This window comes from Dicentrarchus labrax, unplaced genomic scaffold, assembly GCF_905237075.1.
Source record: "Dicentrarchus labrax unplaced genomic scaffold, dlabrax2021, whole genome shotgun sequence".
Taxonomy (NCBI): domain Eukaryota; kingdom Metazoa; phylum Chordata; class Actinopteri; family Moronidae; genus Dicentrarchus; species Dicentrarchus labrax.
The window spans coordinates 20,953,117-20,980,825 of record NW_026136703.1 but is presented as its reverse complement, the minus strand read 5'-3'; the positions used below and the strand labels follow the sequence as shown (position 1 = coordinate 20,980,825).

The window sequence follows — 27,709 nt, the reverse complement described above, 5'->3', positions numbered from 1 at the left end:
GGTAACTTTGCCTCAACCCCACTGGGAAACCTCAGTGTCTCGTCGATTTTTTAAAATGTAAAAAAGATGTCTTAGATACTGGAGATGTTACATCGTTTCCTTTCTTTATTTAGAGGAGATTCAGTGCTCATCATCGGCATCATACTGTAAATTTACAAAGATGGTGGTGTCCCTTTATTGATTATATCAGGTGGCAAATGGACTCAGTTGCAACATAGTGTAGTTCCGTTAAAATCATACTTACCGGACAAATTTAGCCTGTATGGACAGTTCAATCTGTGGCTATAGATACTGTGTATAGATACTTGTCCTACTGTTGTTTCGACTTGTGTCTCGTATATACAGTACTTACTTAACTAAAAGAGCCAATCTTCTTGCTGATGGTGTTGAAATACATAAACATCAGTATTAAATTAACAGATTCATAACCAGTTACAAACGTATTGTAAAAGATCCTGATACTTAATACCACCCTTGCAGCTAGCTACCCTTACAGTATAAACCACAACCTTCAAAGTAGAGTTCAGATTGGCTTATCGACTATCATCAAACTCAATATTTCTTCTTTCCCACTGTTAGAAACAGCAGCTTCCTCGCTGTAGTTTTCAATACATATCTAATCAAAAAACAGCCCAGGGGCAGCCTGTGGAGCATCCAGAATATGTGTGTGATTGACCTCTAAGATTACAGATGCACCAAACATGTGGCTATTCCAAATATAGAAAACCCTTTTCAGAAACACACACAGCCTGACAAGAAAGGCTCGATCTGATCTGCCAATATGGTGACAAATTAGTTCATTGCTCCGCTTTGTCGTTCAGATGTGTTCGGTGGATTAGAGGCAATTTCTGCTTCGTGGCAGCTCGGGCCTGACACGCAAACAGCCAGCGACAAAGCAACACTGAGCCAAGATTTAGATCTGTACAACCTGTGCATGAAAAAATAAACCTCACCTAGGAGCTGCTGTTTGAGTCCCATAAATTATACAGCCTGAGAAACAGTGGGTACAATCATGAACATAAAAAATGTGATTACAGAAAATGTATCCGAAGACATTTTCATGCAGACTTCTCCACCTGAAGAATATTCATTACATCCCATTTCACAAACTGAATGAGGGAAAGCAGTACATACATTATCTGTCAGTTACCCAAACATTACTTACAATCTGAAGACTTACAGCTAAAATCATGTTCTTTCGGTTTGTAGCACAAAAAAAGCAAAAAGGTAATACTATTTCCATTATAAACGTAATAAATCCACCGCATTGCAAAGTAATAACTGTCAGAGAAACAGATTACTGTCGAGACCTATAAAGCCTGAGGAAACGCTGGACTGTTGTGTTATTTATTCTTTTATACTTTCAACTGGTAAATCAATGCAATACTGTTGTAAACAAAGACTCACCGCATCTACAGGCTTTTGACAAAAACTAAATAAAAAGTAACAATTTGGATCAATAGTACATAATTTATTGAGACATGGAAATGCATACATTGATATATATATTTCCTTCTTTGCTTTCTGTGAGAAAGGTAAGGAGAAGCAGGACACAGATGTGCCACCTACTGGTTGTTTTTTTATTACAAACTCAAGATCATCAGAGTGGAGAATAAGCCACCAACAGGTGACTGCTTTATACTTGTGTGTATAAAACGTTAAGAACCGATGCACACTTCTTTTTAATTTAAGACCAACCTTGAGACAAGTTATTCAGCTCGTTTGTTTTGGCCTCATGTGGCTTAATCCTAACCACCAGTAGTCCTGAATGTGTTACAACCAGAAGAGACCACAACTTGTTACAAACCAATTTACATTTCCATGCCCTGAAGTAGCAGCGTCTGGGGTAATCGGGTCTCAGTGGCGCCTTCGCCACAGACTCCATCCACTCTCGCCCGGTCCGTTCTGCAGTGTGTGCAGTCTGTCTGTGCGTCCAACAACTTCAGTCTTTTTTGGTTTCCCTGGTGCGCTGCTGCTCCTGGTACTCCTTGGAGTCCTCCCAGGGACGGGGGCCACGGATGTTCTTCCACTCGTCCAAATTCACCTCCTTTATCTTCTGTAGAGGGGGTTTAATTAAATTTAATACGATTTAAACTTCAGGATGCCAATTCAATATTTAAAAATAAAATTACTGACCAGTCATTGAAAAGTATTATGAGGGCAAAGAAAAAAGGTTTGCATGAACATGACATTATTTCAAAGTCCACTTAGTATTTTTTTTCCAATAAAAAGTAAAGAGATAAATGATAAATGGTTCAGGGGATTAGCACGCCTTAAAGACCACACATGATTAACAGTAGAGGAAATAAGGGCAACATTATAACATTACATAAAAACAAATGCACTTGAACATGTACTGAAGGTATTAGAGATTAAGAATTAAGCTAGGTAGGCACCTTCACATTAGCACTGAACACTTAATACCCAAACTGAGAACAGTGTTACTTACCGATATAGCCCTTATGAATTATTTGCAAACACTGATTGGCCCGAGGCTGCAACGCTCAAGCAAACACCTACACAGTGCTAATTTTCTTTTAAATATTTTAAATTATATGAAATTGTGTGAATATATTATATGTACTGTACAGTCCTCACGTTTTACTCCTCTAACCTGCCAGTAGTTGTATTTTTAGATACTCAATAAATGTGTTCTACTACACACAACATTTTTTAAAAGCATTTTGATGACACCCCAGAAAACTGTTTATCAGCACCACTTTCCTGCAGACTGACCACACCAGTTAGTTTCTCTCATCTACTCCCCTCCCCCTCTCAGGGTACACAGCCTGTCTCTCCTTACCTCGTACTCCTCCTCCAGTATGACTGACTGCTTCTGGACGTTCACTTTGGCCTCCAATGAAGGATCCAGCTGAGAGAGAGCGGAGAAGAAATGTTACGATGCGGCGCTTTCTGGCAGGAAGTCACGCATTCACAGCAACACAGAGAGGATGAAAACAAACCGAAGACAGGAAGAGAAGAAAGGGGAAGAAAGGGGAAGAGGGAGATGGGATCCATGTTTGAAAGACGGGCTTTGGTGGGGAGCAACATTCCAATTTGCCCCGTTTTCCTTTTTTTAAATTATGCTGCTTGATTTGGCATCAACATCACCAGGTTTAGTAAAAATGGAAAGAAATGTGTGTCAGGGGGTTTCGGGAGAGAGAGTCGAGTCCAATGGAGCTATCTGGGTTTTGCAATTCAAATTGATTTAGCCCAAGAATAGGACTGAAATGAATCCCATTCTGAATCATTACTTTTAATGAGTTCTAATATTTCATAGCAATAACGCTGCAGTTACTCGGGTGACTGATGAGTTTCATAATTCCATGATTGATTTTTAATTAGACCTACATTACTACAGCAAATAAATAATATATACAATATTTTGCAGCCTTCAGACCAGGGAACTAATAGCCAAAGTAATTAGTGCGATACTTGCGGTGGAGGTGTTATTAGCTTTTCTTCAACCGCCACTAGCATGAACCTCAACAACAAACTGCGAGAAACAAAACAGAGGGGAGGAAAACTCACAAAACCTGCAAGGGGGAAGACAAAAGGCCTTGAAGTTCATCCCTGCCTCCAAGCCAAATTGAAATCGCTGAAGAGAAAATGCAAATTGGATCATACAGTGACTTAACCCTCTGAAAGTGATTTTAATGATTTAAGTGTGCAAATATCTACGAGAACAAAATAATGGAATCGGCTGATAACACTTCCAAGTCCGGAAGAGTGGCTTTAATCATGTGCATTTTGACAACTGTTAAGATATTCCATGCATTAAATTACATGTGCACACGCACGCTGAGCAGGCTTGAATCTTAACTCCACAGGGTCTGAGAGGAGAGTGGTTCAGTCTGCCGCAGGCCTCGTCAGAAGAGAGCGAGAGTAGTGTGGGGGCAGCTGCACAGGCATGGTGCCAGGGGCGCGATGCCTCCCCTCCACCATCGTCATCCATAGTCTAGCGCTGCCTCACATGGACAGTAATAAGAGAAGATGCCTCTGCCATCTGGCTCGCACCCAGATGACGCGCATCAGCGTTTGTCAGAGTAAAATAGCACAAAACAGCTACTTCCCCTCGCAGCCAGCTCATTGAATTGTAATGGCTTCTAATAAAGGGCCGGTCGTCTGTCATTTTAATGAATTGGGTCTGTCATTTAATGAATTATTAGAGCTTGTTCTCACTTCTTGCACTTGTATTGATGGGTTAGAAAAGCCTCTCAGTGCTCGATGCCTGCAGTGTCTGAAATGATGGACAGACAAAGTACCTAAATCTAAGAAAAGAAAGAAATAATAAATAAGCCTAAATCAAACACACCACTGTGAGATTCCAGCGGTCCTCAAAGATGTAGAAACATCTCTCTATGTGTGTGTGCTATTTTTACACTGCTGGAAGAAATTGTGATTCTCAGATGCAATTATGTGTCCAACCACTGGGAGAAGTCATAGCACGCTGCCTGTGCAGAGGCTGTGTCTTTGAATGGTTGTGAGCTGGTTCTTTCCACTGGTTCTGTGTGACGTGTAAATGGGAGAATTTAAATATTAATATGTGTAATGTAAGAGTTTACTACAAACCTTCTTTCTGATCCTCTGGGCATCATACCGAATTTGTGTAAACTCTCGCAGGCCAAAGGAACCTCCAACTACGAGCAACTGAAAACACATTGAAAGTGCATATGGTAAGTTAATATTATCATAGATACTGATGTTAGGGCCTGAATAATGTGGACATGACATCACAGTAACACTAGATCTCAGTTAGTGACCTGAGGACTTTTTACAAATAAGTTATATTTGAGCATTAATTATATAACAATATAATCCTTTAGCATAAAATATGCAATAATGGCACCACAAATTACAGTACGGCATCGAAAATGTCCATCAAGTTGAGAAAACACTTTCAACAAAAACTCAACATTATAACCTTTATGTTATCAGCAGGGCTGACGACGCTGAAGTTGGCTTCTGATTCAGCATTTTACACGTATCAAACCTGGACGTGATTAACAAGCAGACTCCAGTAACTGCATTAATAAAAAAAATAAAAAGATTTCAGATTTGTGAAACCTTTATTCTGTCGGAGAAAAGACACAAAGGGCGAATTTTCACATCAGACACGACAACTTGTCCTCCAGTTGTGGCAATACTGTATATAACTGACAAATCTAAAAAAAAAAGGTCTCTTTGATCTAGACCTGATCTGATGGGATTGAAACTGTGCTGCTTTGTGGTTTCTCAAATAGAATAAATATTTAATAAATCTGACACCATGTTCTGAAGAGTCTTTAGCTCAGTCCAAGTATAGTGAATATATGAAATTTTCAACTTCAGTGTCGTGCAGGGTTGTTGTATTAGACTGCTTAAGTTTAAGATAAGAGTATCTGATTAACTGGAAACTGAGTGTAATAATACAAATCCTTTTTAAATTATTATTTAAATTACTTTGAAGCTGTTAGATATGCACCAGTTTCCAGAACAGTACAGTAAATGACAGTCTGTGTCTTTGTCTTTTCTTTAAGGGACCCTTTTTATCATTGAGTAAAACTGACTTATACTACATAATGACATAATATTTTTATGAATATTTCCTATTATATTTGATGCAGAGCAATTACAGTACAGGACAACTAATAAACTTCAAATAGTGAACGTAATAACTGCAGGAAGTTTGAGTAAAACGAGCAATTTTAATGAATCTGTAAGTTGCTCAGGTGAGTTCTGATTTTATAAAATATTAAACAATTAAAACATATTAATAGGCTTCTCTTTTGACAAATTCAGTGTTTTCTTCTTGTTTAATTAGCTCTGTGGTTGTTCTGACTGCAGTCTTTTCTAATGTAGGATCAGGCTCTTTAGCAGAGAGTGAAGGCTCAGTTAATATAGTTTTAGATCTTCAAACTAATCTTTCAATCTCCTCAAAAAAATGAACGAGAATACGAAGATATAGGGCTGGTGTATATTTATTTACATCCATTAAAATCAAGAAGGCCTTGCGACCTACTGTTGTACTCCAACTACTTAAACAAGATACTATTATTATTATTATTATTATTATTATTATTATTAATTGTGATATTGTGAAGGTGAAGGCGTTTCTAACTACATCGTACTTTTAAACCCAGCTTTAAGAAACAGAAATAGAAAACAACTGACTTTAATACTGACAGTAAACTAATAAAACAATAATAATAATAAACAAATAAAAAGTGTTTGATGTTTTTATGTATCATGTAACTGTTAGCTTGTAGCCAAACTGCTAGCTAACCGCCTCGTCAATAAATTAAATCGTAAATATAAAAGTTACTCACGAGCATAGGGACTCCATACTTCACCGTTTTGTTTCTCTGCAGAGCCTTTAAGTTAAACATAACTCTTGTTTCCAGCTATAAATCCATTTTACTGACACTAACAGGCAGGTTACAGCTCGGACGCGCTTCCTGAGCGGGTCCGACGCATTCAATTGTCCGTGTAGACGTGGAGTCACGATCATGGTTCCTGTGTGTGTCCGTTCAGGGATGGCAGTGTATAAATAGATATAATATATATATATATATATATATTGTCGACATACACACACCTTTAACCTTCTGTAAGTATATTTTTCTATGAGCACATACTCTACTGCTGATCATTCGCATGGCATATAATATTTTTTAATGTTTCCCTACCATCTCTGCAACCACTGGTTTCACTTCACACTTCTATCTGTTGACCCATTCAGGTGTTTTCACTTCATTTGCCTGATTAGAGCGTTTGTCAGCACTGTCTGCGCATGTGCTGTGCTTGAATTACGTCACCTTTTATTTAAACATTTCAGGGTGGAAGAGGGACTAGATCACCAAGTGGCATGGTGGGAAATAACTAAGTAGGGTATATTAACTCATGTTACACATCCTACTGACATTTGTGGAAACTAAATGGTTGTCTGTGAAACAGTTAAACACACTCCAAATATTATATCTATATATTCTGAAAAAGTGAGGTATAAAATGCAATGATGTTTTTTTTTCCCCCATTAGAACGGGTCTTTGGTCCCCATGATGACTACTGGTCCCGACGAGGTCAGTGTTTATACCAGTAAAAGGTCCCAGTAGGAAAACGTCCACATCTCTCTCTCAATGCAGGTAATCATTACTTTATGTGAAGTATTTAGACAACCATAATAATTTTATTAGTGTGACCTCTGTTGTTACCTGCTTTTCCAGGGACATAGGGATATATACACATAGTTTTATGATTAAATTTACGTTTTTACTAATATAACTGTCATTATAAGTTGTTCTGGATCAGAGAGTCGGCTAATTGCACAAACCATCAAACCATTAAAACCACATGATCCCTGTAGTAAACAGAGAATAAGAACAGAAAGTATAGCAATTTTTCTTTATTACAATTTTTGTCTCTTATTTTCAATCAGGTGAAGAAAAATACCTTTTTTGTTCAGTATAATAAAATATGTTAACTTTATTCATTTTATGAAGAAAAACAATGACAACAAGAAAATAAAAACAGAAACAAACATTTTTCTCTCTCCCTCTTTGTAAACCTGGAGAGCTGCTGCATTGCGTGGGAAGCAAATACAACGGAGACAGAGTGTGAGGGAGCAGTGAAGAGGATGGAGAGGTGGGAGGAGGAGGAGAAGGAAGAGGAGGAGGAGAAGGAGACAGAGGATAGTGACAAAAAGATAAGGCCAGAGACATACAAAAAATGAGCGTAGTAGGACAGGAGTGTGGTGCAGGGGCAGTCGGAGGATGTGGCGGTGATCAGAGCAGGTAGGCTGGTGGTCCCAAGTCAGGACGACTGACAGAGTGTTCAGAGGTCGCTCTCTCCGTACAGAGCAGTAGAGAACGACATGTAGTCGAGGGCTCCCGGCACGGCGTCGGGGCCGGTGTAGGGGGCCATGCGGGCCATGCAGTACTCCGCCTGGTCTGGAGGCAGCTCCCGGCGCAGCTCATCGGCTAGAATGTAGTTCTGTCAAGGAAGAGAAAAATAAAATTACATTATTTAAATTTGAAGCTATCAATAGAAGGCAGTGGAAACAAAATGTAAACACAACACTGAAATATTATCACCATTAAGGTTGATATGGCAAACCTATTTCTGTTAGATATATATATCCGATATTCACTCCTTTTAGCTCTGTTTTTTGCAACAATATCTGGCCCTTAAGTTAATAAATGCTCCACTATGTTCACCAGCTAGTTGCTAACTTTGTCTGTCTGCTGTTTGAGGCTGGGCAGGAAGTGCACACTGGGTTTTTACTGAAACAACCACCTGTTACAGCCAAAAAACAACATTGATGAGAGCAGTGAGAGTGAACCAAAACAATGAGCTGAAAGATGCTAAGAAAGGAATTGCAGAGGCAGGTGATAAGTAGTTATGTGATCTATTGTTACAGTGGCTTTAAATGTGCTGCCTTGTTGTTTAAAGTTCTATATATTTATTTTTACTTCTTTAAATATCTTTTCTGCTCCTGTAAAAGTGTATGAAATATTTATCTTTTGGCCAAAAGGAGCTAAAAAAAACTTCATTATTACTCTTTGATGATACTACAACACAATGCTGTACCTTATCCCCTGCCAGAACTTTGAAGGAGGCCATGACTTGGTCGGCAGTGTCTGTATCGGCTGTCTCGCGGGACATGAAGTCGATGAAGGCCTGGAAGGTGACGATGCCCATCCGGTTGGGATCCACTATGCTCATGATGCGAGAGAACTCGTTCTCACCCTGGTGGCAACAGAAAGGGAACCGTGAAGCTCAGTTGCTGGGGTGACAGTCCCCACGGCAACACACCAAAACACAGATATTTTGAATACAGAGATATAACTTATTTTGTATTTCAAACATATAATACATCAATTAGTTTTAAAGACCTTTAAGGTACTGTTGACTGAAATTCTTTAATTTGCATCACTGTAAATTCGAATACAGTCTTTAAATGGAGCTCTATGGAAAATAAACAATCTTTGAAAATCTAAAATAAGCTATACAAACATTTAAAAAAATAAAGGTTACATATATTCATTACCGTGTCCAGCTGGCCTCATTAATCACACACAAACAAATGTTCATACTTGAAGAGTGCGCATGGCTTTACCAGGTTGTAACCAACGGAGATAAGGCAGGTTTTGAAGTCTTCAGCATCCATGATTCCTGATCTCTTCTACAAGGTCAGCGATGGACAAACGAAACCAGGAGGAGAAGAAAGACGTAGAGTGGCAGGGATAGTGGAGGAAAATCATTGGGAGAGTAAAGGATGAACAAAGTGTGGAATTTAGGAAGAGAAGCCACAACAATCCACAATTTGGACGTTGCAAGGTGTGGGAATTCCCAGAGGAAATTTGTACAGGAGGGATAAGCAGTAGAGGTGGGAATAGAAGGAGAATAGGGGGAAGGGTAGAAATACAAAGGGGAAAAAGTACAAAAGAAACACAAAAAGAAACCAGTTAAACTTCTCACAGCTGGGGTACGGCTACGGTTAAGTACCTGTGCATCGTTGGCGATATCGAAGCCCAGGCTGATCAGGCAGGCCTTGAACTCCTCCGCGCCCAGAGTGCCCGAGTGGTCCTGGGGTGTGGGAGGCCAGTGCCAGGCGAGGCGTCGGGGGCCACAGGCCATGCAGCAACACATACAGCGGTGTCAGTGACGGTGAAGGGGTGGATGAGGTGGGACAGGAGGGGGGTGAGGTGGTGTTGGAGGGGGGTGGAGGGAGTGCACCATGCACGGGGTGGGGGAAAGGAGGTGAGGGGATGAAGGGAGAGGGCCATGCACGAGATAGAAAACAGAGAACACAGTGCATATTCATTAGGATCTGGCAGGTGAACACACGGTGGCAGCAGTGCTGCCATGCTGGCGAGGGCATTCAGAGGCGTTAATGTGCAGTGTGGCAGGCAGACTACGGGGCCCTATGGTGAGGTTATTCATATCACTGATGGCACATGTACTTAACATCACAAAATATGCTCTTCTTAGATGCAAAAGAATCTCTTTACCTTTTTGTACAGCATTAAAGCAAAATTCTTCATTAAACACTCCCAGCATTTATAACCACATTCATTTCCCCATATACCCATATCTACTGCATTTCTCAATTTAGATGTCAGCAAACAGCAATAAAAAAGCCCATTAGATGTTCGCAGAACCTAAGGTGATATCTTAAAATGCCTAATTTTGTCTGATCTTACAGTTTAATACCACAGAAGAAGACTTTTGACCATTTTTGCAACGATTCTTAAATGACTATTGGATTATCAAAGTAGCTGGGAGTTCATTTACTAATGATCGACTAATAATCAATTTAGCAACTCATCTTCTCAGCTCTACAAATTATTATTTTTGCTCTATTTTCAATGAATTGGTTAGTCTATAAAATGTGAGAATGTAATTAAAAACGTCACAATTCCCAATAAGCCAAAGTGACATGTTAGCTCAAAATAGTTTTTGTTTAGACTAACAAATCAAAACCCAAAGATATTCAATTCGCACTAATATAACACCCAGAAAAACAGTATAAATTAGTTTATTAAGCTCAAAATTGTACATTTATTTTGTATTGATGGAGTAACTGCTTAATGAACTAGTTGTATCAACACTGGCATAGACTATAAACCAGCAAACTTAAGAGAAATTAATCCTTTGGTCTAATGCTTTGGATTAATCTGGTGCTACAGGTTGATACGCTTTTCTCTCACATCTCCTAACAAATGTCACACTGAAAGCCTTGAAGGGGCAGACTTAGTCCTACTGAAATATGAAACAAATTCAGGTTCAGAGTTGGCTTCCTGCGGGCTCCAACTGTCAACCTCAGGTATTGATTAACAATGGAGCAGCTCTGGAAAAATGCATGAGGTAATGGTGGAGTCAGCAGGAGAGCTGGGGTGAGGAGAAGGAGGAGAAGGGGGAGCAGAGGGAGCTAAATAAAAACTCATCCATAATTGGTGCTGTTCCTGACACATTGAGCCCTAGTGTAAACACTAAGTTCTGGAGGTAGGAGGGGGGCTAAGAAAGCAGGTTTTATAGAGACAGCCTTCCATGGAAAGATATTTTGTGGCTACCTGTGGTATAAACAAGAACCCCAATTTCCATTCTACCTGCTCTGCCGTTCATTTTTAATACAGACGTTCTTGTATTTCACAATAAATTGATTGAGCTGATTCTGGCTGCCATTTTCTTGATGTGCCTGAAAGCCCCTGAGCTTTTAAAGATGAATGTTGTGTCACTGAACTGTCAGTCCCTTTGCAACCAAAGTAGGAAGGTCAATACACAACCTGATGCACACAAAAACTGTACACTCACACATTTTCTGGTTAAAGGATTGTCGTTAGCCACACCTCGGGCAGCATGACATGATGTCTCAAACCCAGAAATAATATATTCTCACCTTAACTTCTTTGCTTTGTTGATGCAGTCTAAATATATGAAAGACAAACTTGTGACTCTGCATGCCAGAAGTTTTTACATCCATTTTGAAAGCAACAATTGGACTTTCAACTTTCTTGCTGAGAGTTAGATCAGAAGATTAATACCACCCTCATGTCTGTATGATAAAAATGATGCTATCCAGCAGACAATTAGTTCAGCTTAGCACTTAGCGCTAACAGCTCACTAATAAACCAGGAGACTCCAGGAAGTCACTGCTACCAGGAAATAGTCTGGTCTGGTAAGCTAAGTTGACTACCTGCTGGTATCGATGTTGTCATTTAACTTGAATAAACATATTTCCCAAATGTTAAACTGTTCCTTTAACAACACAAACCCTTTTTGTTCCTATTTGAATCTCACTTCACAACATTTGTATTTGCCACAAACCAAATCCAAACAGCTGACTGTAAATGAGCAGTGTACCACCCACAAAACACCTCTCCTCGCCTTTGTGTCTGCACGGTGACTCGAGTTACTGACCCTGTCGAAGTGGTTGAAGGACGCCCGGAACTCATTCAGCTGCTCCTGGCTGATGCCCTTGGCGTCTCGCGTCAAGATCTGGTTCTCGATTTCATTGATGGTGCGGGCGATGGTAGTGAGTAGCTGCTCCCAGCCCACGCGGATGTGCTGCAGAGGAGACAGAGACACAAAAGCAGACGAAGTTTAAGGAAAGCTAGTAAAAGAGTCTCAGAGGCATTTGTTTTAGCTCAGCTTTAGCCTCAGTGATTGTAAATAAATGTTTGTTGTAACCTGCCTGGAGAAGAAGACAACTTTAATGCATGAGGACATTGCAGAAATGTCTGACATTTTACAGGGTCAAATGGCGGCTGACATTTTAAGACATTTTAATTTGAATGCTTTAATTATACACAGACTACTCTTTGGCTGTTCTCATATTGTGTCTCTGAAGGCCACTGCACACTTTGACTGTGGCTGTGGGGAAAATGATGACTGTCTATCAGCCAGACTCTTTAAACTAGCCTGTTATTCAGCATGTGTAAACCGGTTTCATCTTGACTAGTTATTCACCAAGGCATTGTGCTCAGTCTCTCAGGTAATTTGAAAAAACATTTGTTATGATCTGTCTAAAAATATCTCTCTATATATAAAATCTATTTATGTTGTGTTCAGGGAGAAATTCAGATGTAACACCTAAACAACATGTTTTGTGATTGAACGTGTGTTAAACTAGTTAGTAAGCCAGCATAAGTCAAAGACAGTGATGGATAAATAGTCCAGCTTCTGCCAGTGGTAGTAGTACAAATACAACTTGACAAAACCTACAGAAAATGAGTGACCACTCTGCACCACAGACACCATTTACTCTTTGGTGAAATAGTATCCAACAATTAAATGCCAAGTTATTATTTAGGGGTACAGAATGTATACTATATATATAGAATACTGTATATACTTTAGTGGGGGTAGACCAAAAACAGTTCAGGTATCAGCGATCTTCCGACTGAATAGTAAAGACTACACTGGTTAAAACATGACATAAAGGGGGCACAACAGAAAAATAACTGCAGACAAAAAACATTATTTGCATAAACACATTAGCAAATTTGGCATTTAGACTTTAAATCTGTTGTTGTCTCTTTACTAAACGCTTTGCAGAAAAGCTGAATCTAGTCACACACCTACACAATAGCTTAGAAAATGGGTCAGTTGATATGCAGAATTTCAATAACAAGATTCATATGAATTATTTTGTCCAGTAAAAATAATTCTTGGCAGGCAGTGGTTTATATTTTTCCAGCACTTGTCTGATGAGCCAAAAAGTTAATTACATACACTAGAGACTGAATGGAAGCTTAGTATTAAATTCAAAAGTATTGTTTTGTTCTTCGTGGCAAATTGCAACCATCTGACAAAAACAGAAAAAGTATTTGCAGTGTCCACCCCGTCAGAGGATTACGTCAAAAACAGGCCGACGACAATTTCAGTGATAAGTGAAAGCGGAAATCTCAGTCTTTTCTTTGCCCGTTTTTTTTTTATGTTTTACCTCCATGGTGTAGTTGGTGTGCTTGTTGTCAAAGATGAGAGCTTCCTGAATGAGCTGGTGGTCTCCCTCCAGCTGGTCGATCTTTGGCTTGTAGTTGACGATGCTCTTCTCGTACTGGCGTAGGTGTGTCAGCTGGTCCTCCAGGGTGCCGTGCATCTCGATTGAGATGCGGCCGATTTCCTGCAGAAGGTTATGACACCATTTAATAAGAATAAGTGGAGGACATGATAAAAGCATACTGAAATGACCAGAACTTATTACTTCTGCCTGGCATTTATCTCTTTACCTCGCTCTACCCTGTCATACAGACATACAAGCCTGGTTTTCATACCCTGGATTTTCTTTTTATCAAATCTGGGTTTAAAAGAATTCTATAAACCCAAATATAATTTTCTAGACATATGAGAGAAACATCAGAGTCAGAAAGTTTTACTATTTCTTATTTTAAACTCTAAACTAAAAAAATGCTTCACAGAAACACACTGGTGAGTGATTAAACTTCAATTTAAATGCACTGAAACTGCATACACAAACTAAATTACACACAGGCTGTACTGACGCGACACTCGCCGCCACACTGGCCTCATTCTGAACCTTTTACATGGTCATTTGACTGTCAGCTCTGCTCACACTGACCTCCATCTTGGTCTGGATCCAGGGTCCGATGACATTGGCCTGGTTGGCAAACTGTCGGCGCAGACGCTCGTTGTTCTGCTGCCGGGCGTGTTCCTCAATCAGAGCCTGGTCGCGCTGAGGCACTAGCTGCCTGACCTACAGCAGGCAGAGGAGTCATGGAAAAGCCAAATGTGTTAATACATATTAATGTGGTTTTAATAAAGAGGGGAGAATGAAACTAATAATGGACGAAGATTTTTTTAGACATTGCAATTTGTTTCAGGATCTTACGGGCTCTTTCTCCTTTTCTAAAAACAAAACTCTTGTGCCATTAATAAAGCAATGTTTTCTGGGCTGAAAATAACAGATTTTATTGTAGCAGCCAGGCTCATTTTATGTACTTGTAAAAGCCCACATAGACCAGGGTGTCTTAAACTCAGAGACAGAGACAGCTTCCTTTAAAAATGTGATGGCCAAGTAAAAAATATCAAAAGCAAAACTTGTCAAACTTTTGATTTTCCAACAAACATTAAGGCAACACCATCTTAAAGACGGGATATCCTTTAGTAACTAAATATACTTATTTGCTTTCTTGCCGATAATTAGATGAGAAAATTGCTACAAGCCGGCTAACTTGTGAAACGGCTAGCCTGGCTGTGTCTTTTTAAAACTCACTAAGTAACATGTTATATCTTGTTTGTATAATCCGTTTAAAACTAGAGTGTAAAAACAATAATTTGGCATTTTAGGGAGGGTTATGTGCCAGACTATTTCTTGGCCAGTATCAGTTGCCAGGCAACCACAGCCAAGTTAGCGGTTTCCCCTGTTTCCAGTCTTTGTGCTAAGTCAAGTTATCTCGCTACTGGCGATAGCATCATATTTAGCACACAGACATGTGAGTGGTAACAATCTTCTTTAAAAAATCTCAAGCATTTAATATATTAAAGAGAACACGAGGGTGCCAGAATTGTTCTGATTCACTGTCTTATTTATTTATAAAACTGTATTTTGATTTTAGTCTTTAGTCTTTTGGTTTGCCTTTCCCCCTTTTTTCTTTCTTTCCAATTTTAAATACCGCTGAATTAAGAGGACCAAACAATGTTCAAAATATGAAAACAAAACCCCTAAGCTCTTTACTTAATTGTTTCCCATGATATATGTCTCAAGATTTAATTTTCTCAGATGAAGAGTCTTCCTGGCCTGCGATTAAGTTTGCATAATGGATGGTCGAAGCCTTTACAGGCTAGACTGAGTCCTTCAAAAGTCTGTTAAAACTTTGGCTGGAAATACTATGAAAAATATTTGGCACTTTCTTAAATATTCATTGAATAAATAAAATGACCTTGAAGTGTATTGTAATGTTACTTCCCTGCTTGTGATTCATTTGTATTACCTTGTCCCATTTGGCATTAATCTCCTGTGGGTTGATGGTGGTGTAGGGGTTGGTGCCAGCCATATTCACATGATAGGTCTGCACAATCTTGGCAATCTCATTGTGGATGCCCAGGATTGCCTGGCGCTCCTTGTCGGCCTCCGGCAGCGTGGCTTTGAACTGCTCGTGGGCTGTGCTTAATCCCTGAGACACAAACACATAAAATTAAAATTGAAAGCACAAAAATAACAATATAAAAAAGGCTTTTTAAAACATTTTACATCTAGAAAAGAAATGTCCTTCCTCAGTCTTCATAATTTAAACTGGTACATGGAGTTTTTAACTGGTTATAAAACAGTGTAGATTTAATACTGATGCCTCTATATGACCTACATAAACAAACTAGACAGACATATATACAGCCAACATACTTCTTCTATTGATTCTACAGTAAATAACGTCTCCTAATTTTCCCTGTCCTTCGTGTGCTCACCTGGATTTCTTCGATGGTGTGGACGATAAAAGTATCCTGCAGGTCCTCCATGGCGCCCTCCATCCAGTTGTTGAATGGAGCCGCTCTTTTGGCAAACTCAAGGTACAGCTGGTCAATGGTTTCAAGCAGCTTCTCAGTTCTCTGTTGAGCGTAAAAAACAAGATTAGCACACAAATTCACAGCCTTTTTACCTTCAAAGTCTTGTTGAGTGAAATTCAAAACTTCACAGAGGCTTCATGTTAGTCATGATCTCCCAAAGAGCCGTGGCATATAGAAGGACTTAAGGTAATATTTTTACAAATAAAAAAAATCTAAACTTTAAAAGGATTGTCAAGGGCAGTGGAAATCCTGAAAATCAAATAGTCTCTTCACAGTCTCTCACTGTGAAGGAGAACACTTTCATGTCTAAATGTGTAATTATCTCTGCTCTAACCAGGAAGGACAGCGGGAACTTGGATACAGGGATAGTGAGCGATTTTAGAGGTCAGAACTGTGACTCTTCAGCAGCTCATTTGTTTTTAATTCTCTTAGGGTTATCCCAGAGCTTCTTTTTTAACCCGTCTCACCTGCAAAGCCTCGCTGCGTTTCTGGGTCAGAGCTCCCAGTGCGTCCCACTGGTCACAAATCCGCTGGCAGCGAGCATTTACACTGGGGGAGTCGTAGTAGTCCAGCTCACTGGAGCACAAACAGACGAGGGAATAAGAGATTCATTAAAATTATCTGCATCACAGCAGTTTGCATTTAGCTGTTATTCACTTGGTTGTTGTTTTTTTCCCATCCTCTTTCCTCACTTCAATGTCTTTATGATCCTGCTGTGTCACTGTTTGTCATTTTGGCTTTTTTTATGTTGTGAAATGTTTTCTTCCCTGAGTCACTGGTTAGGTTTGTGTTTCTCTTATTCAGTTTTTCATTGTTTGCTCATTAACTTCTGCAAATTAATTTTAAGGGACTTCTGATGTTTATGGTGAAAATACTGAAAGTTATAAATAACTAAAAACCATCTGAGATCACTACAAAAAACAGCACAACCATCGAAGAACAGGGTCACTGAAACTGAAAAGAGACAATAATCAATATGTGTTTCTGAATCATGTCCTGAATGTAATGCTAACTTACACACAACTCTCAACCTATCCTACTCTATTTTATCCATTATTGATCAACAGAAGGTAGCTGTGCAATCTTTTCACTATCGACTCTTGTTTATCATCTCTTACTTTAACTCCTGTGCGATGGCTGCGATCTGCTCCACACGGTCCTGATGTGCAGCCAGATCGCTCTCAAAGGCCTCGTGTTTCTTCAGCAGGGCCTTGATCTCTGACAGAGAGGCCGTCTCATAGTCACGCTTCTGCAGCATGTCCTCCTTACCTGCAGGGGGAGACACAGAGAATGTGCTAGTGAAGTTAAGATTTTTTTAAAAAGCAGAAGATCTATCAACACTGACATTTCTGTTCTGTTTAGAATCGTTGTTAAATGATACTAGAATACAAGCCAACGTCCCAGAAAAGGCTGTATTTTCTGTTTTACTTTGCTGTGGCCTTTATCAGCCAGCTTGAGGCATACAAGACAAAAGCACAGGAGGATCTATATATTCAGACAGCGAGTATTTCTCGGCTCCTTTCAAACACTCAGTACCTTCAGTCCAAGCTTCATGGATGGCTGCTTTCTGGCGGAATTTCTCTGCGAGGTGATCGAGTCTTTCCAGCCTGCGGATCTCATTGAGGAGCCACTCTTCATATCCTTTCTCTGCTCCCTCTAGATTTCCCCACGCATTGTTAATGTCCTGTACGAGGCAAAGGAGAATGCTTGAGAATGGCATCATGTGTAAATTAGGCTATGACTACAAAGAGTCATTTGATCTATTTTTAATATAAAAATATTGATTATCAGAGCTTTAAATTAAAAAAATATCTGCAAATAGTATGCTCTGTTGAGAAAAGAAATGTCATCGTGCAATTGTTCAACAGTTGTGATTGTGCAATTATCACATATTTGTACATTTTAAAAGTAAAGTGCAGATAAGAAAGTACAATTTCATCTTTGGTTAAGAGGGTTTCAAAGTGCACCAACAGTCTGTTAGCCACATCTTCTCCAACTTCATCTATAAAGGTAATGATACTATAGGCCATATTTGGGCTGTACTAGAGATTTGAAATTTGACATCTCAAAGCAAACAAGCAACCAAGTGAGACACAGGTTAAAAATGGGTTCAAATGTTCCCTGGCATCATCTGCCTACATGATTCATGTAAGCTGAGGTAACTCTTTGGCCAGTGAGGACCAGCAATCAGTTGCAGAACAGTTTCACATCCATGCACAGAGGAGGTTTGGATCTCAAACTTTTCTTTAAGAATTTAGAGACTTTGCATGTGAGTTTGTACTTTCACAAGTTGCTGCGACCTACCGAGACCATCTTTCCCTCTGAGGGCATGAAGGCGGGCCTGTTGCTGAGCCTCAGCTTGGTCTGCAGAGTGTTGAAGTTGATCTCCAGCTGGCACTTCTCTTGCACTTTGGGCGGCTTGTGGAGGCGGCGGTAATCTCTGAAGTCCTCCAGCTTCTGCTGCATGGCCTGCATGGTGTTCTCAGGCATGCGGTTCTCCAGCCAGGGGATGGTGCGGCGGATCCACTCCAACAGCTGGGGTGTTGATGGTGGTGGTGTGTGGGCAAGTGTACATGTATGTTGATGGGTGAGAATAAGAGGAAGGGGGATGGAGGAGAAACAAGTACCATTTGAGGGAAAGAAAATGGAGAACCATGCACATAAAAGGAAAGGGGAGAAGGAAATAAATGAGGTATAGTGGATGTAATGTGTGTCAGTAAAAGAAGAACACAGGTTGAGATAATTGGTTAGCTAATTGTTTTGTTTTTGCAACCAAATGTAATAAACATTTTATGTCTGATTTAAAGGACCACACTAGTGTTTTTACTTGTTTTATCCCGTTAAGTGCAATTTGTATGTTATTTGCATCGCTGCTGACCACTTTCCATAGCTTATACCTTCAAACTACTCAAGTGTTACCAATACATACATACATACGCAAACATATTTTTAATGAAGATCCCTTAAATTTGGTTATAAAATAATTGTTATGTACTGACATTTTACATCTGGAAAATAGTATTCACTATTTCAAATATACTGTCTGACCTTCCCACAGGCACTTAAATGCACCACACAGAAGTCTTTTCAAAACAATCCTAACTTTCAAGATGTGACAACTATTATTTTCATTAATGAACACTGCAGATTATTTTATCGGTGTTTGGTCAATAAAATACTAAAAAAACAAATTTCCTAAAACCTAACCTGATGTTTTAAAATATCTTGTTTTCTTCAACCCAAATATACTCAGTTTACAATCAGTCTTCAGGAGCTGGAACCATCAATTACTCTAAATTTTTAATTCATAAATCATTTAATCAATTATCAAAATAGTTACTAATAAGAATACTACTCACTTTCAAGTCTCATAAAAACATAAAACCAATACCTTCTTTGATGGTATAAAATAGCCATAATCGATTGAAAAATATGAAATTCTTTCAACAATGAACAAAAAGTATTTGCAGTTTCTGGTAAATGAGATAAAACAAGCAAAAAACACAGTCTTGTTAAAATTACTAGTAAGATACTTTTTTACGCTTAAGCCTCAAACCAGCAGTGTTTTCCTGGCTGCCTTTTTATCTTGATCTACCCTGTTTGTGTTCCCTGACCCTGCACCTGTACGGAGCACAAACACCCCTGGGGGCTGGGAGGGAGCGGCTTAAAAAGGAGAACAGGGAGATAAAAGGGTAGAAGGGGTGCAGGACAATTATAGGAAAATCGGGGTGTGCTCACATCACTAGCCAGCTTCTCATAGTCCTCCATCAGCTGCTCATTCTCTTGGTTGACAGCCAGCACCTTGCAGATCCTGTTGGCTGCCGTCTCTGCCTGGATGACGAGGACGAGGGGAGAAACAGTGTGAGACCCAGAGCCGAGCTTTGGTGGTGTTCCGAACTCTATACTGTGCAATAGATGCATATTTGGATGTATGTATATATAAAATATATTTAAACACATTTTTATTGTAACAAAGTACATTTAATCATGTAATATATTTGAGTGCAAATACTACTACTACTAAAGTACTACATTATACTTCTTCTCCACTACATTTCAGAGGGAAATATTGTACTTTTCCCACTACTTTTATTTGCGTTTTTACTACTTACTTTTCAGATTAAGATTTTACATTTAAAAAACATGATGATCTAATAAAAAATAATATATTATTAAACGTCAAACCAGTGTCTCCCAACCTTTCTGACTTATAAGCACTTACAAAAAGATCAATGTCAAGCTGGTACACTTTGTCACATTTCAGATGTCTATGAGTTTGTTAACAGTTCTAACAAAAACGTTTTCACCTAAAAAAGCATTTGTGTAATTTCCCAAAAATTACACAAATTTGTGTCGCTTTTTCTTCTTTCCAAACGTATAGAACGGCCCCTCAGATTTTTACTGTGACCCTTTCAGGGGGCCTTATCTCTAGGTTGAGAACCACTGGACTAAACTACCTACAGTAAGTACGTATAAAGTAGTAGCTCCCACAATGATTCATTAGAATTAGCAATCTAATAATATCATACATAATAATATATCAGTCACAGGGGGGCTTTTTTCTTCAGCAGAACTTTTGATACTTTAAGTACATTTTGTTGCTAATACTTCTTACTTAGTTAGAATATTGAATGCGGGACATTTACTTCTAATGGATTATTTTTACATTCACATTTATTTCCACCATTGCACTGCATACATCCATCTATGCTGCCTACACAAGGAAGATTTCCCAAATGAGTCATTTTGGGGATGAAGCAATGGATCAGCAAGAATGCTGCGAGCAAGTAAAAACAGGACAGTTTCTGCATGATGCTATCTCAGTAATACTGTCTGGACTTGTGTGTTGCCCAATGTCATTTAAAGATCACAGAAGATTAATAATCTAATGTCTGTTTTCAACAGGAAGGACCCTGGAGAGCGACAGAGAAATTTAACAAGGACACATCATATTGTACCTGTCTTCAGGTGTAGGGGCACCTTTCTCTCTGCCACTGTCTTTTTATAGAACAGCAGTGTACAGTGAGTTATTTTAGCCTCTCAACCCACATACAGAGAGCAGGGAAATGGAGAGCGAGGCTCCTGTGAGAATAAAAAAAGCCCAATGGAGATAAAGAGGGGTTCATCCATGACACAACAGTTCCTTCACATGGCCTGTCAGTCCTCATCACTGGACTGGCAATGCAAGGAGAGTTTCCATGACAACATGTAGTCAGTTAACCCGTTGGGTTCAAGATGAGTAAATGTGGTCAGGAAAGCTCATTGAAAGCAAGAGCAGAGGAGAAAATGGACATAGAAATTTAAGCAACATGCACAAAGTCTGGAAAATATGCAGAAATGTGACATGAAAGTTTCCAGCAGTATTTTAAAGTGTTGAAAGTAAAGTGCCTCGGATAATTTCAAAATCTAAAGAAATCCTTCTGCGACTGTAATGAATCAACCCAAACAGCCCTATTATCAATTTCCTTTAAAAAGGCTTGTCAAGGAAATCAGTGGATTAAAAAAGGCAGTTTAACCTCGCAGCAGCGTCCTTTTAGAGAGTACAGACACACAGTAAGACAGGCTTGAATCTCCCTCCCACTGCATTTCATAGCTCAGAGACTGGCATCCCACTCAGAGCACTGCTTCCAGCCTCCTTTGTCAAAAGATCACGGGGGAAACTTGGCTCGGCCGGAGACATGCTCTGGGGGGCTCCACCAGGAGAAGCAAGTGAGCTGCCTTAAAAGGAGAGGCAGGATGTGCAGGTCGTGCTTCTGTGAGCAAATGTTTGCACGCTGGGCCTGTTTACTGACAGTCCTGACAGCCAGGACCTCTTTTATGAATTACTTTGTCCTGACATCAGAGGTAGCAGAAAGAGGACACTGGAAGGATTGATTAAGGCAAAAACTCTCTTACAGTTCATCTATGTATGGACCTTGCTCTGGTCTGGTCCTCTTGTGTATTATCATTCAATTTTAATTGCAGAGCTAATGAATATCATGAAGATGATTTTTCAAAAACTCAGAATGTCTTTTAAAAGCAAAACATTAAAAAGTTAGATTAAATATCAAGGGTTGGACCTATGGAGGCCATGAGTCCTTAAACACTGCCCTCATTAGAACTTTTTAGACTAGCCATCAAAAAATACTTAGTGGGAATTTCATCTTTCTTTTAAAACATTTTATTTATGTACCGTATCATATTTTAATAGAATATGTTGGCAAACAGTTGTCCTCCTGGCGAATGTAAGTCCAATATTCGCTCTCTTTTTAGTTCTCTTTTGGTTTCCAACAACTCCTGAGGGAAATAATTGGCTCTTTAGCTGCTAAATGCTCCACTATGTCCACCAGATAGTTGCTAATTGTGTCTGTCTGCTGTTTGGTGCTGGGCAGGTAGTGTACAGAGGGTTTTTGGAGGTTATTTGCTGAAAAATGCTGCCTGCTGTGACTGAAAACGTTGAGCAGAGATGAGAGGAACTGCAGGTAATAATTCCCTGTGGGTTTGTCTCGACAAGTGACCCCTTTCATACAAAAGTAATGTGATACTTTGTTAAAAATAATGATTAGAGCAGCTTCAAGGTGACATTTAATGTAATGCAAATCAAACACACAGTAAAGTTCCTCATTTCCTCTTTCCATAATTGTATTTTAGTGTCAAACTACTGCCTGTTTCTAGTTGTCTGCACTTAATCTTATCAGGATTTTTTGTATGACTTATTTTGCTCAGAGCGCATCATTTATAGATTTGACACACCCTCAGATAAATAAAACATGAAAATATTCAATTTGATCTACAGTGATCTTCTCCACTTTGCCATGTATGTAATCCTGGTGTAAAACACTAAATGCCTTTATTTTCTTTCAATTAATAAACTGTATTTCATCCTAATTACAGTCAAATTTCAAGCAATTCAGTGTTAAAATACTAGAATCCGCTTTAAAACAACCAACAGGTGAAATAGACTGTAAAGCTCATTAAACCACAACATATTCCCAGGAATATCACAAAGGACCTGACTTCAGTGACCTGAGTGGTATTTATAACGTTGCATTTATCCATATTTATGCTATTTTCCATTTCTTTTTATTTTCAGTAACGTTTTTCTTACATTGCTCGAAGCAGGAAGGAGATATGATTTCCAACTTTTCTTTTAATTAGAAAACTGGTTAAATAATTTTATGATATAGCACAAAGAATATTAAAAAATATATCTTTGTGACTCAAATGGAAGGTATAAAGCTGGGCTAACACTGAGAGAGAAAAGGTTGTACTGATGGTGTTTATGGGGAAAGTTCTGCCCTGGAGGGTACAATCTGAGGTGTCAGACAGAGGAGGACTAACTGTTTCTCTGCCCCCTGTTTCTGTTTCTATGTGAAATCTGTGCCAGCGCCGTAAAAGCTGAGAACCAGCCAGCAGCGGTTTCCGGACTCCTGCTCCTCAGGAGGTTCAAGAGCTCCATTAAGAAGTGGATCCTAATAAAGATTTTAAGTACACGAGACTTAGCGGATATCCTGTGTGTGTGATAAGTCTCTATTATTCTCTGCAGAGATCTTTAGTGGATTTGGCATGTCTTTGGCATAATGTATTCCACTGAGAGTGTAAGAACTTGCTGGCAGAGGAGAAAGGTTCTGTGCTTTATCAAGGATCAATACGCTGCTGAAAGAGGCAGATAAGGAGGTTCTGAATAACGGAGGGTTTGGTTTCCCACCTACAATAAAAACGTATGAACTCATAGCACTTAAAATACTGTAGTTCACCGGTTCTGCTTGGAGATAAGATGTCAGCATTGTAAAATTGTGTTTCTTGGTCTGGTTAATGTTTTAAAATGAGCCTGAAACAACCAAAAAACACTTTCACTTGAAGTTGTTCCCTGACTGGCTAGTTCTCACGTTGGTTACAGGATGTTTCCATTAGCTCAACTGCATCAACAGATTTTTTTTCTCCATAACTTGTAAACACAACATTAATATACTTTATAAAGTAGATATAATTGGCAAATGGTTGCTTAGTGACACATCCAGCAGTTACAGAACAACAAGAACATTGTTCGTGTTTGTGTGTCCATCTGATTAATGTTCGTCCAATATTTTTTTTGTCACCACATACTCCTTTACTACTACTTTTTCAGTTGCTAAATAGTTGCTAACTTTGTCTGTGCGTCTTTTGGTGCTGAGCAGGTAGCGTACAGTGCATTTATTAAAGCTTATACTGAAACAACGCTGTGAGAGGGAACCAAAACATTTACCATAAACGCTGGGACCATAAAACCAAAACAATGAGCTGAAAGATGTTAAAACGCATTTGTTGATATAAAAGTACTGATTAGAGCAGCTTTAAAAACACCAATTTTATGGTCATTTTTGGTGTCATACAGTCAAATTATGGAATCACATGTAAGCAGCCAAAAAAAATGAATGTTGGCAAAAACGACTCTGTCATTCTCTGCCAGCCACTTTGGCAGGTATCCGGTTATTGTTTGGAGATTTATTTAATTTTTTTTTTTAATTTCTCACCTTCTGCTTGCCTGAGAACGCGTGGTAGTAACACGACACATAAGTCATGACAGCCTTCTCATCTGGCCTCAAGGTGCTAATGATATCTGCTCAGGGAACAGAGGAAGGGGAGAGAGGACAGAGAAGAGAAAAATGCACAAGAGTAAAAGAGTGCAAGGACAAAAGGACCAGCAGGGGGCATAATCACAAGAGGAGGAGACAGTGGGGGGACAAGTCATCTCCAGTCTACCTATAGGTTGCCTTCAGGTTGGTTTGTTTTGAGGGGAAATCTGAAGTTTTTACAACAAATTATTAAAATTGACTGAATTTTCAGTGGGAAGTGAGTGGACGAAGTGTAACAAAGATGTATTAATATGTATGTGCTGTTCAGGTTCAATTCAAGAAACAGTTTAAATAAATTCACAGTCTGAAGACAAGCGCCTCTAGCAAAAATACAACCAGAGATTTGGTATCAAATATCTGCCAATAGCTGTAAAATATGGAAGACTCAGTCAAACAGAGGCCAAAGTTACAACTCTGTGATATCATTAATTTTGTAAGAGGGATAACTTCTTGAACTTGTATTTTGTAACTAAACTTAGTCCAGCTTAATTTAGTAACCAGCCATGTCTCATCCTCTCACATCCATGATGCAATCTAGAGTCCCGCTGTAGTTTCACTGCTCTCAGCGAGGCAAACCACACCTCTCCACTCTCTCCAGTTATAAACACAGACATTTTTGATCGGAGTTTCTTAAACACAGCTGTGTTGAAATGCTCTCTCTGCTGCTGGGCCTCTCAAATGAACCTGGCTCTTATATAACTTCTGCTTTGTGATGCTCTGCTTCTCCCCTGGCTGTCTGAGAGGAGGCACAACTTCAGAGTTCCTGCTACGCTTCAAGGTAGCTGTCAAACTAACAATCATTCATTATCCAACAGAGAAAGTCAGATACAACACTTCTTTCTTGCAGAGAAACAAGGAAACAGACTCCCCCAGTCAGACAGCGTGTAGCTATTAAAATTAAAAGACAGCTTTCTACTTGACTTTGAAGTGCCGGTTTTAATTTCATTCATTCTTCCACCCTCCATTTAAGCTGTCGCTCTCAAGGATGAACATAACCATCCATTTAAATGGTTACATCTCCCCCACCACGCCAGACTTCAAGCTAATTTGTTTCTCTCCGTCAGCAACCGCGGCTTTTATCACAGGCAATCATCATCATTTATCAGACGAACTTCGCCGCACCTCCCACTCCGCTCAGCTTCTGTTCAGCGTAACAAAACCTAATCAGGGGTGAATGCGAAGGCCTGCAGCGCCATAACAACGAGGTAGGCTGGAGATACACTTGTGCTCACTGCCTCTAAGAACAGGGTGTTGTCATCCCATCATGCATTTGGTGGCGTGAACCATGCGGAAAGTGAAGGAGAGCGACCCCTGCAGGGGGACGTTGTGCACTGCAGAAAGAGAAGGGAACTGTTAGGAGAAACACACGGAAGTAGAAACAAGGAGAGGAGAGGAGTGAGGAAGAGGAGCAGGAAGGAGAAGGAGACGCTGCATCCAGGATACCTTCTGGGCGCCTGAGAAGGCATGGTAGAAGCTAGAGACGTAGGTCATGATCGCCTTCTCATCTGGACGGGCAGTGCCCACAATGTCTGCGGGGGAAGAGAAAAGGTCAGGGAGGGGGTGGAGGATGGAGGAGGGGGGGGTTGACGTTGTTAAAAAGAGCACAGATAAATGAAGACACAGGAAGTAGAGCTGGGGTTCAGCTCTGCACATAAACAATATCCAGAGTGGAAAGAAAAACACATTGTGTCACTGTCCAGATGTGCTTAACAGGGAGGATTTGATTTAAACTTTGCAGTCTTAAACACAGAAACACACAGTTGTTAGACGTCAACAACTACTAAGTGAGCAGAAACGTTTAAAGGCTTTAATCTATTTGTAGAGCAGGAACTTTATATTTACATTTAATAAAGGATGTGTGTGTGTGTATCCCTCTGTGTGCACAGCTGCATGTGTCAGTGTTAAAGCCAAAATATACTCTCTGAAAAAATTGGTGCATCAGAGTCCATCTATCATCTCATATCTTTCTTGTGCTATTGTTCAGAACTTCCTCTAGACTTTTGGTTTGTTCGTCTGAATGCACATTAACTTGCAGACACAGAGGCAGTTGGTGCGATTCAGCACTAAACATATAAAGTGACGTAATGTAAGTAGGAATGTGAGGAATGTGAAGACAATAATTCCCCATTTTCACACCTTTGCACACCTGGCTAATCGCTAAGGCGTGGTGGTCAAATGTAGGTTTCGGGAAGTTATAAAAAATCGGGTAGGGCAAAACCAGTCCATGTCCTGAAAGGAGTTTTTCACCACTTTCAGACTTCTGAACAGAGTTTCTAACAGAATATATATTTGGTCTTTGAACACAGGAAAAAGTCTGCTCTCCTCATCATCATTTTACTGTTTTCCTCCCCGCTGGCTCACCTTCTGCGTCCAACATCTTGGGGATGTCCAGGTACTTTTCTGCCACATCGAAGGCTGTGTTCAGGTTGGTCATGGGGTCGTCCTGTCAACAGCAGACCATCAAGACTTTTAGACTTTATGTCATTGCAGTATCCTGGTTCTAAAGTACAGCTTTTTCACAGTAGCACACAATGAGCAATGGCTACTTGAAAAACTGACAGTAGGAGCATGTGTGCAACTACCGTATGAAAGATGATAAAATATATTTCTCAGAAATATTAAGTTACCATTTAAAAAAGGTCAAACTCGCTTTAAGTTAAGTACTGTTTTTTCTACTTGTTGTTGCTTATAAAGGTAGCAAATATGTATGATTAATAATTAATCTACTTTATGACCAAATACATTAGGTTTTGCCTCTTACATAACAATAAATTAAGTAATTCAGTATCATTGAACATACAGAAAATCATTTAAGTATTTTTTTTTCTGCCAAAAATGTCATAGTTTCAGCTTCTCTAATCAATAATCAATGAATGAATTGAGAAAATAATCAACAAAAACAAATACAAGGGCAACTACAAATTGAAAACAGAGATAAGAAATTATTTTCTTTCTTGAAGACTTCATAATTTACAATTTATCAACATGAATGCTTTTGATTTATTAATTGTTGCAGTTTTTTCTACCTTTTGTTGCTTGAAACAGTTTGCAAAAACTAGCAAAAATCCCCTAAAATGAAAGGCTAGAGTTCTTTTAAACTAAACTTTAAC

General features: G+C 39.4%; 2 protein-coding genes across 6 annotated transcripts in view; both read right to left on the bottom strand.

The window, feature by feature from the left end:
* Positions 1 to 1,450: 1,450 nt before the first annotated feature.
* LOC127361450 (cytochrome c oxidase assembly protein COX16 homolog, mitochondrial) lies at positions 1,451 to 6,473 on the bottom strand. The gene is made up of 4 exons (XM_051396080.1): positions 6,309 to 6,473; positions 4,573 to 4,650; positions 2,804 to 2,872; positions 1,451 to 2,056 (listed from the first exon to the last, which is right to left on the bottom strand). Exons 1-4 carry the CDS (start codon positions 6,366 to 6,368, stop codon positions 1,943 to 1,945), a joined length of 321 nt encoding a protein of 106 aa, XP_051252040.1. The 5' UTR covers positions 6,369 to 6,473; the 3' UTR covers positions 1,451 to 1,942.
* Positions 6,474 to 7,369: 896 nt separating this feature from the next.
* actn1 (actinin, alpha 1) overlaps positions 7,370 to 27,709 on the bottom strand; it is a 56,820-nt gene continuing 36,480 nt past the window's right edge. Inside the window, exons 7-22 of one of the 5 annotated variants that reach the window (XM_051396034.1) lie at positions 26,961 to 27,042; positions 26,043 to 26,128; positions 19,744 to 19,836; positions 18,310 to 18,540; positions 17,542 to 17,689; positions 17,124 to 17,274; positions 16,473 to 16,581; positions 15,907 to 16,047; positions 15,435 to 15,617; positions 14,063 to 14,197; positions 13,427 to 13,606; positions 11,902 to 12,048; positions 9,487 to 9,567; positions 9,098 to 9,163; positions 8,569 to 8,727; positions 7,370 to 7,971 (exon numbers count right to left, since the gene is read on the bottom strand). In XM_051396034.1, coding sequence (XP_051251994.1) covers positions 7,813 to 7,971; positions 8,569 to 8,727; positions 9,098 to 9,163; positions 9,487 to 9,567; positions 11,902 to 12,048; positions 13,427 to 13,606; positions 14,063 to 14,197; positions 15,435 to 15,617; positions 15,907 to 16,047; positions 16,473 to 16,581; positions 17,124 to 17,274; positions 17,542 to 17,689; positions 18,310 to 18,540; positions 19,744 to 19,836; positions 26,043 to 26,128; positions 26,961 to 27,042 — 2,151 coding nt within the window. In that variant the 3' untranslated portion in view covers positions 7,370 to 7,812. Of the gene's footprint in view, positions 7,972 to 8,568; positions 8,728 to 9,097; positions 9,164 to 9,486; positions 9,568 to 11,901; positions 12,049 to 13,426; positions 13,607 to 14,062; positions 14,198 to 15,434; positions 15,618 to 15,906; positions 16,048 to 16,472; positions 16,582 to 17,123; positions 17,275 to 17,541; positions 17,690 to 18,309; positions 18,541 to 19,743; positions 19,837 to 24,497; positions 24,584 to 26,042; positions 26,129 to 26,960; positions 27,043 to 27,709 lie in introns of all 5 variants that reach the window. The other 4 variants (XM_051396033.1, XM_051396031.1, XM_051396030.1 and 1 more) reach the window with 4 other exon arrangements.

Bases quoted from the DNA above. Each gene is read 5' to 3' on its own strand.
- LOC127361450 (XM_051396080.1), bottom strand. From the start codon at position 6,368: ATGTTTAACTTAAAGGCTCTGCAGAGAAACAAAACGGTGAAGTATGGA. The intron at 2,873-4,572 runs GTTTGTAGTAAA...GCTCTCTCTCAG, and splicing joins CCCAGAGGATCAGAAAGAAG to CTGGATCCTTCATTGGAGGC. The intron at 2,057-2,803 runs GTAAGGAGAGAC...CCCCCTCTACAG, and splicing joins TACTGGAGGAGGAGTACGAG to AAGATAAAGGAGGTGAATTT.